Consider the following 14632-nt stretch of genomic DNA (forward strand, 5'->3'; position numbering starts at 1 on the left):
GTTGTGATGGGAGGTCACACTGATGGGGAAGTTAGCACCGTGCTGGTGGACTCCTTGACCACCCCTCCACTACCATGTTGGCTCTGGACACAGGACAGCTTGGGCAGTAGTGAGAGGATCAGGGCTCTGGCTGTGGGCAGAAACCCGCAGAGCGGCGGGGCTGGTGACGAACCGCAGGTCCGCCAGGCAGCAGCCTTCCTCCCCAGAGGGAGGCAGTTCTCTAGCTCCGGTGGCCAGCCAGGAGGTGGGGCGTATCTTCCCACCCCGAGGGAACCCTCTGCAAAGACAGTGCCTATCTCATCACCATTATATCCCAGTGCCTGGCACATGATTCGTGCCAAGGAAATGCTTTTAAAAAAAAATGAGTGAATGAATGAGGTTTGGCTTCCACCATGTTCCTCTCTCCTTCCTACCTTTGTATTTGCGTGTATTTTCTCCCCTTTGCCCTCTCTGGTTAGGGATGTGTGTTGTCGTTATTGTTTGAGTTTGTCTTTTTTCTCATACGGACTTAAACAGCTTCAGCAAAAACAAAGTCTGTTAAGCAATCTATCCTATATGCTTCCCCTTTTTTCATCGATCTATATTACATATTTACATATATAATATATATGTTCACGTTTTATGCTTTTGTAAAATAATGATGTGTTCACATATTTTCAATTTTCTTGTGGATTTGGATTCTCATGTATTTGGAGCTCACATCAGTGCCTGCTGTGAGTTGGCACAGTGATAACCACCTTCCACGTGTGAGCCGTCCTCACAGCACTCATTTCTTCAACAGTGGACTCACTCAACAGTGAGAGCCTAGTAGGGCGAGACCCTGGGCTCAACGCCAGGGACAAAAGACTGAACAAGACACCTGCCCTTGACATTTCCTTCAATTTGAGATAACCCTCATAGTTTTCATTTTCAGTTGTTTTATTATAGATCATTCAGGTTGATTGTGGTACTTTTTATGTTATTTATTTTTACTATTTTAAATAGTGCTGTTGAGAATATCTTTGAATTTTTGGCGGAGGAGGGGAGGGATATATTTCCTTGAGATCTATTTTCCAGACTAATATTACCAGATGACCAGATCAAGGTCTGTGAGTGTGTTTTAGTAACTGTTATTATCACCAGACTGCTCTCCAAAGAAATGTCATCCCTTGAAAGTACCCCCAGCAGTGTGGACATGTGTGTTTCCCCAGAGGTCTGTATTTGCTGTGGTTTTCCTTCTTTTGGCTAGGTTAGGTGTCTAGTGAGGGCATCCTTGGGGGCTGTTGGCAATATTTCAGGGCCCTAGAAAGTCCTTGGGACTCAGCAAATCCTACTGAGCAGTGGTTGATGCCAGAAACGTGCACCTTGGCATAAACAACCAATAGAAGAGCAGGTAGGAGGGAGAATGCTACCAAGTGGGAGAGATAAGGAGGATCCCACATTATCTAACTTCAGAGTTGTGGGAAATGCTTTGTCAAGAATCATCACAGAAGTTGTGTTGCTCAAGTGTAAAGAGAGGAGAACATCCCAGCAGGGAGGCATGGTAGAAAGGGCACTGGCTCCGGGCGAGGCAGACCTGGGCTCTCCTCCCAGCTGCCAAGGTCTGCGTGACCTTGGCCTTGTTTCATAATCTTGCTGAGCTTTAATTCCCCATCTCTAACAAGGAGGCTAACAATATCCACTCTTGTGGGGTTGTTGGGTAGAAGACATGTGCTGGTAAGTGGAACAGTAGTTTGCACAGTGCTTGACACATGAAATGCTGCTTCTCTTCCTAACTGAATGAATGGGCACAGAGTGACAGATAGATGACTGAGAACTGCGCATGTGAGCCACTGGCCCACACTGGCATTTGTCAGTGCCTCCGACATGCGCGTTGCCTGGCAGTGGATAGGAGGTGAGGGATAGTGTAGGCCAATTGGTGACAGGCACCCATGCTGTAAGGAACGCTTCCCCAGCCACTGGGAGCCTGATAGGCTTTAAAGAGGTACTCCAGCCTGAGGAGGGAGTGGGCACTCCAGAGAAGCCCACAGACACTCCTGGCACACGAACTGCTTGGCACGCTCCACCTGCCACTCATGGCCTGCTTTAGTCACTTGACTTTCCTGTGTCTTCATTTCCTCCCCTGCTGAGGAAGCCTGATTCAGTATCCCTCCTCTGACCCCCAGGTCACTATATTTAGTATCTAACTACAATTGTGGCAAATGAGAACGTAAGCTCAGATTCCAGCCCCTGCTCGTCTACTTAATAGCCTTGTGACTTCGGGCAAGTTTCTCAAATGCAGTTGGTCTCAGTTTCCACAGCTGTAAACTGGGGAAATACCTGCCTCCCCTAGTGGTTCCTGCGTGGTTCCCCGTGCTGAGGTCTATGCACTGCCCCTCACCCTCCAGCTCCAGTCAACTTTTAGAAGAAGGTTCCTGGAATTCCAGGTTGTCCTTTATGGAAAGCATCCTGACCGCAGCTACTTAAAGCAGATAGAATCCATTGATAAAATAGAACCTGCCCTCAGAGGTGGGGGCAGGAGACTCAGCACTGTCAAATGAGAAAGCCAGGTGCCAGCCTAAGCCCGACTGAGCTTACACAACCGTGGCGGGCCACAAGTCATTGTGGTGTTCAAATTGGCCCCTTAAAAACCATATTGGAAAATTCTCAACAAGTTCTTTCTAAAACTGGTACAGGGAGCCACAATGGGCATTGGCGGCCCCCTCAGCCATTCATGAGGTATCTGCTGAGGTTTTAAATGCCGGACATTCATGCTGTGAGTATGAAAATATGTCAGTGAATAAGCACAGTGAGGGGAGGGGCTCTGAATTTGTACTGAAATGGAATTGCCTGAGAACCTGGTGGATTTTACCTGTGGAGAGTAAGGAGAGAGAATGGTGGAGACACGCGGTCTCCCCACACCGAACAGATTTTTAGAATGCCGAGAGGCGGGGTCTCTAAGAGCCCCACTCAGCTGGTCTCCAGGATTGTGCCCTGGGGTCATACATGGATGGTTAAGCCATATATGGTGAAGCAGGGTTTTAGGACAACCAGATGCTGAGGCCATGGTCTGGACTTCCTGTAGTTGAAATGCAAAAAAGTGAAAGGATTTGGTTTTTCATTTCTTTGATCCTGGGGTCCCCAACTCTTTGGAATTGAGGTCATAGGCTGTGGCATGGCACTGCTGATTGGCACCTAAAGGCTGTGGAAACACCTAAAAGATGTTTCTTTCCTCTCCCTAGGAGAGTCAGGTGCCCTGCTGAAATGCCCAATCGGGATAGAGAGGTTTCCAGCGGGCTCTTCCAGATAAATGATCCCCATCTGCTTGCATCTGGGATTTCAAGGTGGTGGAGCTCAGAGTTAAGACCACAGGCTCTAAAGACATGCTCAGATCTGATGTTTCCTAGCTTTATGACCGTGGGCAACTTATTACCTCTGAGCCTCAGTTTCCTCATCTGTGGAATAGAGATAATACAACTACCTCTCTTGGGGTGTTGCAAGGATTAAATGCTGCAAGGTAAATCAAGTGTTTAGTAGAGTGCCTGGCACAGAGGAAAGTCTTAATAAATTATTATTACTACTGGCCAAAGGACAGAAGGGGTGAGGCCAGAGGTTACTAACCCAAGAGCACTCGCTGAGGTTCAGTTTCATCTCATGGACACTTAATTCTGCATGGGTGTTCTGGCGGTGATTTTATGTTTCACTTCAGTAGGTAAGTGGTGCTCACATTCACCATTAGCACAATAGATTGGTTTGGTCTTTCTGTCACACGGTCTGGAAAGAAATGTGCTGCAGGAGCTATAAACTACCGCAACCTTTCACTATATCTCAAAGAAATGATCCTAAATCACTTTTTAAATAAATTGTTAAAAAAAAAAAAAAAAACAGACAGTAAGTAGATAGTAAGAGAGTTGCTAAATAATTTACAGAATGTCAATGATTATTACCTAACCATATAAAATGACACATGTATGAAAATTGGAAATGTGTAAATGGAGTAATGTCAGTTGAAAAAGAATAGTCCAAAATATCAATTGATTACAGTCTTGTTAATGATCTATGTACATTAACAAAGAATGAGAAAATTTGGAGGGATGGGTTCTTTTTCTCTCAAATTGCTTCATTCTATAAAATATTGTAACGGTAAGTAAAAAACACAATGCTCTGTAAGCTCTTTCTGGGTAGGGCAAGTGGAATTTAAATAATTATAGTAATCTACCTAAGGCAAAATAGAAATAATGAATAAGCCCAAAGTAGGTGAGGGCTTCTATCAGAATGATTGTAATATAAACCTGGAAAACTTTACTCAGAGACACTCTACTGCACAGCAACATCTGTTTATAAGAAACTAAGACTCTGTCTCCTATCACCAGCCCACCCACCTCTCTTCCAAAAGACAAAACCCTGTAAGTTATCTACAGGCAGGTCTTCATAGAATAGGGAAACACAGATTGAATAGGAACTGGATCTTTCTGAAAAATCTCTTCACTCTGCCCTACCGGGGACATCACTTCCACCCATTTTCAAAAGCTTACCCTAGTGAAGTACAGACCCTGGCCCCCACATTAAATTCTCATGTAGCCTTTCTTGCCTGCACCAGAGGCTCGCAAGCTAGTTCTCTAGCTCAGGGGACAGACGTGCGGATCTCTTCGTGGGATACCTTGCAATAAGGATAGATTTAATTCAGTCTAAACAACATAGAACAGTTTCACTAGTAGGAAATAACTTTTTTAATTTGTTTAGTACAATACAAAATCACACACCAGAAATTTAAGGATAAAGGATTCTCTTCAAGTTTTGATAAACATTCTCTCATATACGACTTATTCTTTCAATTGGTGATTTAAGAAGAATTTATGGAACTAAAATGTAAAGCCAAGGAAAAACTCTTATCCATTGATTTAATTTTTTTTTTTTTTTTTTCTGTGAGTTTAGTAGTGGAAAGTGTTGGCAGGGTCACTAACCCGAATTCTCTGGGAAGGTGATTTTAGAATCACTGGTCTGGCCCTTTCCTTTTGTCCTTAATGGCACCCTTCCTTGTGACTTATCTTTGTTTACTTGTATAATTTTTAACTCTGAGTTTTGCACAATAAAATTTCTCTTTGTTATCAAGACTTATCTCCTCACCCGGAGATAAGACTGAGGCATATTTCTGCACCTCCGTTTCCCCCCACCCCCTCTGCCAGCTTGAGCAAGTGATGGAAAATGAGTGAAGGAAGACTGCAGAGAAATCCAAAACAGTAGTGGTAAAAATCAAAGTCTTATTTTAGTTTTGGAAACCTCTGCCAAAAAAGAAATTGCTAAGGAGAACATTTCTGAAGGGCAGAAAGAACTATGGATTGGAAACGAGAAGAGTTGGTTCTAGTCTCAGCATTGCCTCCAACTAGTTTTGCCTGCAAGCTGGTAACTAATAACCTCTCTAACTGATACCTCATCGGTCAGCAAGGAGATGGGATGAGCTGACTTTTAAGACCCAGTTCTATGTAACTTTCAGTGATTCTAATTCCCGCACTTTCTAATTTCCTGGTCCCAAATCCCGGTCACAGTACACCCCATTTCCTGCCTTCCTGAGAAGCAGCTGGGCCCCTGCACACGGCACAGAGGTCCTGGTTCTTTGCATAGCCACTGGCCCTGACCTTGGCAAGTCACTTCATCTCTCTGGGTCTTCTCTGGCCAGTCAGGCGTGAGGAGGGTGGAGATGCATGGCTGCTTCCTGCCTGTCTCACAGGGATTGTAAAGGCCAGTACAATCTTACAAAGGATGAATTCCTCCAAGGAGGATCCTGCCTGAGTGAAATATTTCAATATTTCGGCTGTAATTATTGCTATAACATTCAGGAATCGTGAGGGATGAGAAGAGAAGGAGCAGGTGTAAGTATGCCTTGTATTTATGATAAAGGAGTAGAAAGAGGCGTTAGAAGCCATCTAGGGACCCACTTCATTTACAGATAAAGACATGGAAACTGAGAAAGTAAAGTGGTGAACTCCCAGCCATAAGCCTAATAATGGGGTTTGGGTGGAGCTGGAGCCTTGATCTCTTGACTCCCAACCTAAGGTTCTTTCTACTACATCAAGACAGAGGCCCTGGAACTTGGTTTCCAAAATGTTCAGCAGGATGGCTCTGGGAACTGAGCACGTGTGTGAGGTATACTCTGACTCAATGAAGAAAAATTACCCTGTAATGTTACTCAGTGTAGGTAAACTGTGACCACTGGTCAGGCAAAAATACCCAACGATCAGATGAGCCTCAAAAATCCATGCTTTCCTCCCAATTCCCACTTCATCAGAGGCCTGGAGTGAGTCTGCTTTAAGACAACCTGGAAGGCGTTGGTACAGTGGAGCACAGAGAAAACCCCAAATCCCATCCCCGACAGACCAGGTGAGATGCCTGGAGTAGCAGCCAGAAATGTCTCACTGGTGAGAAAAGCCTGAGATTCAGCTTAGAGGTGGAGGGAGAGCGTGGTCTGCCATCTCTGCCTCCCGTCTTGTTCATTATCCCATTCAACCCAGATTTCCAGATTTGTGATCTCTAGTTCTTCCCATCTGTTATCATTTCATTTATTTATTGAGCACATATTAATTAAGCACTAACAATAGGTGAGGGTCTGTCACAAACACGAGAGAGCCAGCCAGGACCCAGGATTTCGGAGCCTTTGTGTTTTGGGGGACCCCGGATTCCTTCCTGTAACAGTGTACTAAGTTTGGGCGCATGTATAAAGCTGCATTTTTCTTGGGGGGAGTCCTCAACTTTTATCAGCTCTGTTACCCTGTAGCAGTGGGAGGACCCGAGAACTTGACTTCATGTAGCTGCTGTCCTGGGCGCTCATCCCACCCATTGGGTGGAGACCACGAGGCTGCCTGAGGGAACAAGTGAGACATGGCTGCCCAGTGCTCTTGTACGTTCTGTAGAACCCCAGGAAGCTGTGCCTGCCCACCCAAGTCCAGGCCCCACATCTGTGGATTCTGCCTCATACATTGGTGTCCTCCTGCACGTCCTAGCTTAGCAGCTAGGACAGGGTTACCTGGATCTCTGTGAGCCCTGGAGATGCCATAGCTGGTATGGACACAACCTTGGTAGGAATCATAAAAGAGAGGGATCTTCTGGGCTTTAGTGTCTCCCCATCTGGAAAGTTGCCTAATGAGCCCTCAGCGACTTCTGTCCTGGGCCCTGGATTCCCTCCTTGGCAAATAACACAGCATTGGAGCTACAGTTGGAAATACCATGGACTCTAAACTCAGATACAAGACTCCTGAGTGCTAATCCTGAGTCCTTCGCTGGCCCATGCTGGCCTCAGTGAGAAGTCTCCCCTGCTCTCACACCCATTGTGCCTGCTTCTGAGTGGGCACCAGGATGCTGAACACAGCCGGCCACGACCGCCATGAGTGGGGCAGGAAGACTCTAGGGTTCACAGGAAGGAAGGAGCCCAAACATTTGTGACATGCTGGTCCACTCCTAGCTCTCGAGGCCCCTTTCGTTCTGCCCTTGCTGGTCCTTCCGGTCTTAGTGGTCCTGCTGTGGGTCAGTTTGAGGATTTCCTATTTATTTTCTTGAGAGTCCTGCGCTGCCCACCACCCTGAGGGACCTTTTGGCCTCAGAATAGCCGCCTGGGGGTCGCTTTGGCTATGTGGTTATCCCACTGTGTTCAGGTGACACCTGGTGCCCTCTAGTCCTGTGGAAGTTGTTTTGCAGAAGAATGGCCTAAAAAATCCCTCCTATGAGAACCGTGGTGTTTAGCATTCGATACAGAAATTCAGAATGTCATCGTTGCTAATTGGTAGGAGAGGAACGATGTCAAGATAAAACGCAGCCTGAACTAAGGCTCAGGGATGCAGCCATTGCAGGAAGAGCACTTTCTCTTTGCCTGTTGCATATGCGTGTACATGAATGTGTGACACACTCCTTGCTACAGATAAGGTGCTGAGTTCTAACCTTTCTCCCTTTGTAGAGAGAAGACACGGTTCAATGTGCAGACCTTCTTCCTCTCCAGCATCTCCACCCTCCAATTCCAGGACATCACTAGTACAGGTGAAAACAAAAGCCTGTCTCAGCGGCCATAACTCTGCCAGCAGCACCTCAAAGCCATTCAAAACGCCCAAAGACAATCTACTTACCTCCAGCAGCAAACAGCACACAGTCTTTTCTGCGAAAGGATCAAGGGACAAACCATGGTGAGTGTCGGGTGCTGGCAGCCAGCAGCTGTCTGTCCTCCATGCCTGTCCCTGTCACCACGGGAAACAGTGTTTACCCTCTGGCTTTGTTCCTGAGCATCGTGTTCAGGATTTGAGGGAACTGAGGAGGGAAGGGTCAGAAAGCTAAACACTGGAGAGAATATAGGACCTTAAACTGCCACATGCCTGACAGGAGAATTTTGTCTGCTCCTGAAAGCTGAACCAAGTTGTGTCTTGGAGAAGAATAACAGGGAAATATTCCTCAGTTATACGGTCACCTCTCAATTTTCCGCCCCAGTGAAGAGAAGCATTGGTGTAAATAATCCAAAGCATAGTCAGTCTGCCCAGCAGGGATTGAGGTGGGGGGGGGCTGATATAAGGAAGCGGGGGTAGATGGTGGTCCTGCAGCCCTGGGAGGCAGCCCCTCCCCCCCCCACAGAGTCTCCCTGCTGTGAGCAGCTGGGTGTCTGCTCCGTGGAATCACTGCCAGCAGAGGCAGGTAATTGGGAGTTGACCATGGGATGAGGAAGAGAGGAAATCCAAAGAGAATGTCACTCTTCTGATGGGGTGGGAGAGAGCTGACTGCAGGTGACTGAAAAAATCAGAGGCTTTAATTGTTTTTGTTTTTTTTAATCTCAGTCTTTACCAAAACATCAGAAAAGGTTACTTGTGGCAGGGACTGATAGGAAACCAAAATGAAAACAAGACAGGAAGCAGAGATGAGTACGGGCACACCTCAGACACATTGCAGGTTCGGTTCCAGACCACCGCACTAAAGCGAGTTGTAATCTTTTTGTTGGTGGAGGGTCTTGTCTCTCCTTTGTAAAAAACACATCTTGAAGCGCAGCAAAGTGAAATGCAAAGAAACGCGGAGGCACCTCACTTGGAGCACTTCAGGACTGGCTTCTTACAGAGCCTCTAGCCTTACCTTTCAAGCCTCATGAAAGCAGACAAGGGATAAGTGTGGAGTCCATCTGATTTACATATTTAAAGAGAAAAGTGGTCTGTTAATTAGTGATAGTTAATGACACTTCGTTCTTACCTAGGAAAGCTGTGGAGTAAAATCATCCATCAATTGGTTTGTCACTGCACGATGCAAATTATGATGACTTTGTAAAGAGCTAATTATGCCAGATCAAGTAAAGAGCCTTGTGATGGAGTGGAAAGGTTTAGCCACAGCTGTCAAGGAGGGGAGTTAACCATCATGCAGGTGGGCCTCGTGGACAAGCTTTGTTCTCTTCTGATTGTTAGGCTCTCGGGTCCATCCTTTAGGAGGATGTAGCTGGTTAGGGAAAATCCAGCCTGAGAGTGACAGCAGTGGTGGCTCTGGGCCTCTGGGAATGTGGTTCTCCCTCTTATCAGTGACCTCAAAAAGCCGCTGAAGGTTGTTGAGACAGCATCAGGTGTCCTGATGTAAGCTCAAGCCCCGGAATCACTGCCTGTGTGCAAATCTCGGCTGGGTGACTTTGGGCAAGTCGCTCCATCTTGGTGTGCCTCAGTTTTCCTCATCTGTAAAATGGGGCTAATAGTAGTTCTGCCCCATGGTTTGTTGTGAGGATCAAGTGAGCAACTTTTTAGAAAAGTGGCAAGTTCAATGTCTGGAGCAGAGTACACATTCGATAAATATTTGATGGTAATGTTATCATTATTATCACATGTGCCAAAGGACAGAGCTTCCGCAACCAGGGATAAAGGTCGAGAAGTCAAATCTCTCTGAAAAAGTAGAGAAACGGCTTTGACTCAGACTGAAGTTGAAAATGGAAAAGGATAAAAACATTTATTCAGAGTCTAGAAGTGAGCTATCAAATGAGGAAAGCTAGGCAAGGGGCTCAGGAGGAATAAGCCAGGAGACTCAGAAGTCACGGAAGATCATAAAATAAATGCAGTAAATGATAAATGTGGTCTCTGGAGAGTGAGACATGACACCAAGAACCCTCCCAGGAGGCAAGCCTTTGGGGAGACAGCTGGGGTTAGCTCTCTGTCCACATTCAATTCAACTGACTCAACACACACTTAGTAAAACCTGCTGTGGGCAAGACCCCTTTGGCTAGAGGCAGAAGGTGATTTTGAAAGAACTGAAAAAATTAGCCAGGGCCCAAAGAAAAGCAACCAAAAGAATTACAAGGAGGGAAATAGCTCTTATGAGAAAAAGACTCCCAAAACTAGAGTGTTTGCCTTGTGTGAAGAATAGAAAGCTAGTAGACGATTTATCTAACGCAAACTAGGTAGATATTCTGAAGACAGACGCAGGGGTGCATCGTGCAAGAGGCTAAGCGTTGCTTACAGCAGTCTACTACTTACTCTCACCACCCATCAGCCCAGCTGTCGTCCACCATCACCAGGGATGTGTGTTGGAAAGGCTGGGGAGATTTGGCTTGGAAACTTCCAAGGGTCAGCCTCAGTTCAGGAATGCTTCCCCAGGGAGCAGTGTAGAACAGACACCGAGCTAGGGGCAAGAAAAGCCAGGTCTAGGGAGCACCTTCTAGGTGCTAGATGGGAGGCTGCCCAATCCCTGAATCACTTAGTAAAGTCAATTAGATCTTCACAGAGAAAAAGGAAAGCCAGTTCAAGTCCTGGTTTGGCCACTAACTTTCTGTGTGACCTTGAACAAGTTACTTTACTTCTCTGAATCTCATTTTCAAGCCTGAAGACTTTGTGATTCTAAGTCACAATCCTCTCAAAAATTCTCAAAGATTCCTACTGAATTAAGAGTTAGCCCCTCCCCCCAACATAAGGGACTCTCTACAAAGTGCTTAAACCCCTAATCCAACCCTGATCATACAATACCATCCCGTTGCTCCAGCTCCCCTACCACATGTCCCTCTGACCTTTGCCTAGGACATCCATCTGTCTTTACTCAGCCATTTGATGAGCATCTACCATGATACTATGTGTCAACTTTCTAACAAGTACTGGGGATATATAGGGCCCACTGATGTCACCTATGCACCTTTGTGCCAATTGGAAAAAGGACTGGATGCAGCCCAGGACCAGGGTGCACACTTGGCCAATGGTCTTCATCCCCTACTCACTTCCTCCACCAGGCATCCTTGTGCAGTACAAAACCTGTACAACTGTACACTGCAGCCCCGGGGATGCAGTTAAATAAGACACACTGTCTTCGGGAGCCTATAAAAAGAGACATAAGCGAACACAGAGTACAATGGGATAAAAGCAAAGATACTGGTAGCACCGAAGAGGACTCAGAAAAGCATTTTCAGAAGAGGTCACACTTGAGCTGAATTGGGAGGATAAGTAGTAGTGAGTTAGACAAGGAAAAGCAAATTAGAATGGTATATGTTAGGTTGTATATTTTTCACCACAAGTAGAAAGACTTTTTTAAAGAAAGTAGGAAGAATATCCCAGGCAAACAGAACAGATGTCAGAAGTATTTGCATATGGGGGGATGCAGGAGGTGAGCTAGGGAGGTGGGCTGGGCAGATCGTAGTGTCCACTGTACGTGCTGAGCTCAGGAATTTGTACTGCGCCCTGAAAGCTGCATGGAGTTATTGAAGGAGCAGTGTTCAATTGTAGTGAGAGCACCCTGACAGTAGCTTAAGGGTGGCTTGAGGGGCCACTCGGGAAGCAGCAAGAGCAGTAAGGACACGTTTACGTAACCTAGGTGAGGCGTGGTGACAGCCCGGAGCCAGGCCACAGTAGTGGGTATGTGCAGAAGGGGCCAGATGGGAGAAATATGAAGGCAGAAAACCACAGGACTTCGGGGTGGTCGTATGCAGGGCTTGCAGTGGATGGGAGAAGTTGAGGATGATGTCTAGGTTCTTGACTTGGACAGCTGGGGGACTGGTCCTTCTTCTTCCTCAAAACGGTCCAGAGGTTAGGGCAGATAGGAGAAGATGAGTTCAGTGCAGGGGGAAGGAGTGTTGATGGAGTTTGAAACATGTGAGAAACATCTACATGGATGTGTCGGTGGGCCTTGGCTGTATAGACCCAGCAGTCAGGAGAGAGAATGGGTTGGGAATGGAGATTTGGAAGTTGTCAGTGTAGACATGGGCATTGAAGCCATAGGTACAGATGGGGCCTCCTGGGAAGGCACAAGGCTTGAGAAGAACAGGGGTCAAGGGCAGGCCCTGGAGAATGGGGAGCTGGGGGCAGAGGAGCCTAAGGAAGCATGGATTGGTGAGCCAACGTTCTTTCCACAGCATCCTGTCCCTTCTTTCCTGGCCCAGATCCTCACTGTTCCTCACTGCCCAGCCCACCAGTCACCTTCTTCTCCAAGCCCTTACCTCATTTACTTCCTGCTTGCTAGCTGCCTGATGTACTGGCGTCTCTTTAATCCGCACGGCACTTCATGTGTTCCTTACCTATGACTCTGGTGCCATAGATGAGACCTCCTGTGTGCCTCCTGCTTAGTGGCATTGCAGGGCCTGCTACGGAGCAAGTCCTCACACCCAGCAAACACAATCCCCTCAGCAGTAAATATTTGTTGAAGTGAATGAAATGGCTCTGACCATTGAAAAGGGTTATAAGAGTTTCATTCCTGGAGACTGTTAACCTTACAATTGCTTAGACTGGCACGATGCAATGGACATACAATGTGTGCACACATGTAATTTTAAGTTTTCTAGTAGGCACGTTGGAAAAGGTGGAAAATCAGTACAGTTAATTTTTAATAATATATTTTATTTAACCTAACATACCCACAATATTATCATTTCAACATAGAATCAATGAGATAGTTTATACACACACACACACATATATATATATGTGTGTGTGTGTGTAAGTCTTCAAAATCCTATGTGCGTTTTACACTTACAGCACATCTCAATTTGGACACTAAATGTTCATCAGAAATACTTGATCCATATTTAGATTAAAAACTAGCGATTATAGAATAGATTTGCATACTCAAGTTGTTCCAAACATATTTAAACTTTTCTAACAACTGAGTCAGGTACCTTTTTTTACATTTTAATGAATTAAAATTAAATAGGATTTTAAATTGAGTTCCTCCGCCACATGTTTAAATGCTCAGTAGCCACCAGCGGCTGGTGGCTGCTGTATCTATCAGACTGCTCAGACCTGGGCATCGAGGCCAGGTGAGCCTGGGTGGGTCCCTCTGCTTCTGTGACTCACAGGCGTGTTCAGGTGGCTCCTAGATCTAATCTTTAAGGTTGTGCTCCTGGCAGGAGCTGCTAAATGCCAAGGTAAGAGGAACTCGCTCCTTCTCACGTGAGCCAGTGGCTGGACGTGTGGTGTTCCCGGTTGTCAATGCAAACTCGAGCACGGAGGACTCAGCCAGGCGGTGTTCTGTTCCCCTGCTCCAAAGAGCTCGGCAGCACCCCCTAAAGGCCTCGAGAGCCCAGTCGTGCCTGCGGGTGCTGGGCCGGGCCTTTGGGTCGGGTCAGGGACGCTCTTACCCAATAGCCTAATTCACGTGTACAGCAATAAACACCGCTCCTGGGTCCAGGCAGACTTCCCAGCATCTCACACAAGGCTAAATGGTCTGTGGGCTTGTTGTTTTCTCCCTTCTGTGTCTGAGGGGGTTAAAAATAACTCTGCATTAGGAGAAAGGGGAAACAGAGAGGGTTTGTCCCCTGCAGACCTGCCTGGCATCACGCCCCACCCGCCCAGCACCCAGGCTCTCAGAGCCCCTCTGCCAGTTCACTGTCCTGCCAGTAGAGGCAGAGAGGTGGGCAAGATGAGTCTGTTCCCAGGGGCAAGTCAAGAGGGAATTATGACTGTGTGGCTCTTTTAAGCTAAGATGAGCATTGCAGACTTTTCTTAAGAGCATCTACTCAGCCAGGGCACCGGCTCCTTGCATGGGGATTAAATCAGCCAGTCTGGCTTCCCACCTGCTGTGTGGCAGCAGCTCCCCTGGTCCAGAGTGCTGAGCTGCTGGAGGACTGAAAACCCGACAACCCACTGATGTGGGCGGGGGCAGGGAGGAGGTTTTCCTCCCCTGCACGGTGTGTTGCCTTCTCCTTGGGCCTTATCAACCCACACGTGTGTGCTGAATGCTAAATATGCTCAGCTATTAAAAATGCAGGAGATGAGTCTGCTGCTCCAGAAGGAAAATGAGCCAGAGCAAGAGAAAAGTCAGCCGCCCCAGCCTCCCATGTGTGCAGACAGTGTGGAGGGGAGGAGACCGTCTCCTCCCCTGGACACTTCCAGTGGGAGGTTTGTCCTCGTGGAGTGGTGAGGGCTCAGGCCGAAGAAGTACTCTGGAAGCTTTCCCAGCGCTTTTTGGAAAGGAAATGATAACTGAGAACCCTGGCCAAGCGCCTTGGGAGAGATGAGGCTGGCTTATTGCTTCCTGCCTGGTATTGGCATGAACTGGGGACAAGAGCCAGTATTGGTAGCCCCAGGGGAGTGGTCTCAGGGCTTCCACTCAGGATGGCAAATGCTAGACACCCCACGTGCTGTGGACCCTCCTGGTGACCTAACTCCTCTGACCACCCGATTCCTCAACAGGATTCATGCAGTGGCTCTACAGGTCCCCTTGTCCCGTCCTTCCTCCAGTCTGCCCTCTACACCTGCCCCAG

General features: G+C 47.1%; 1 protein-coding gene across 18 annotated transcripts in view; it reads left to right on the forward strand.

The window, feature by feature from the left end:
- The window catches only part of ATXN7L1 (ataxin 7 like 1), a 216532-nt gene that overhangs the window by 163409 nt on the left and 38491 nt on the right, over window positions 1-14632 (forward strand). For 17 of the 18 annotated variants that reach the window (XR_002138484.2, XR_012498855.1, XM_019745368.2 and 14 more), the window contains one exon: window positions 7904-8126. Coding sequence is in view for 16 of the 18 variants with exons in the window: in XM_019745368.2 (XP_019600927.2) it covers window positions 7904-8126 (223 nt within the window). In the remaining 2 variants the exon portion in view is untranslated. Of the gene's footprint in view, window positions 1-3179; window positions 3671-7903; window positions 8127-14632 lie in introns of those variants that run through there. The other variant, XM_074340587.1, reaches the window with a different exon arrangement.

Source organism: Rhinolophus sinicus, linkage group LG09 (assembly GCF_036562045.2).
Source record: "Rhinolophus sinicus isolate RSC01 linkage group LG09, ASM3656204v1, whole genome shotgun sequence".
NCBI lineage: Eukaryota > Metazoa > Chordata > Mammalia > Chiroptera > Rhinolophidae > Rhinolophus > Rhinolophus sinicus.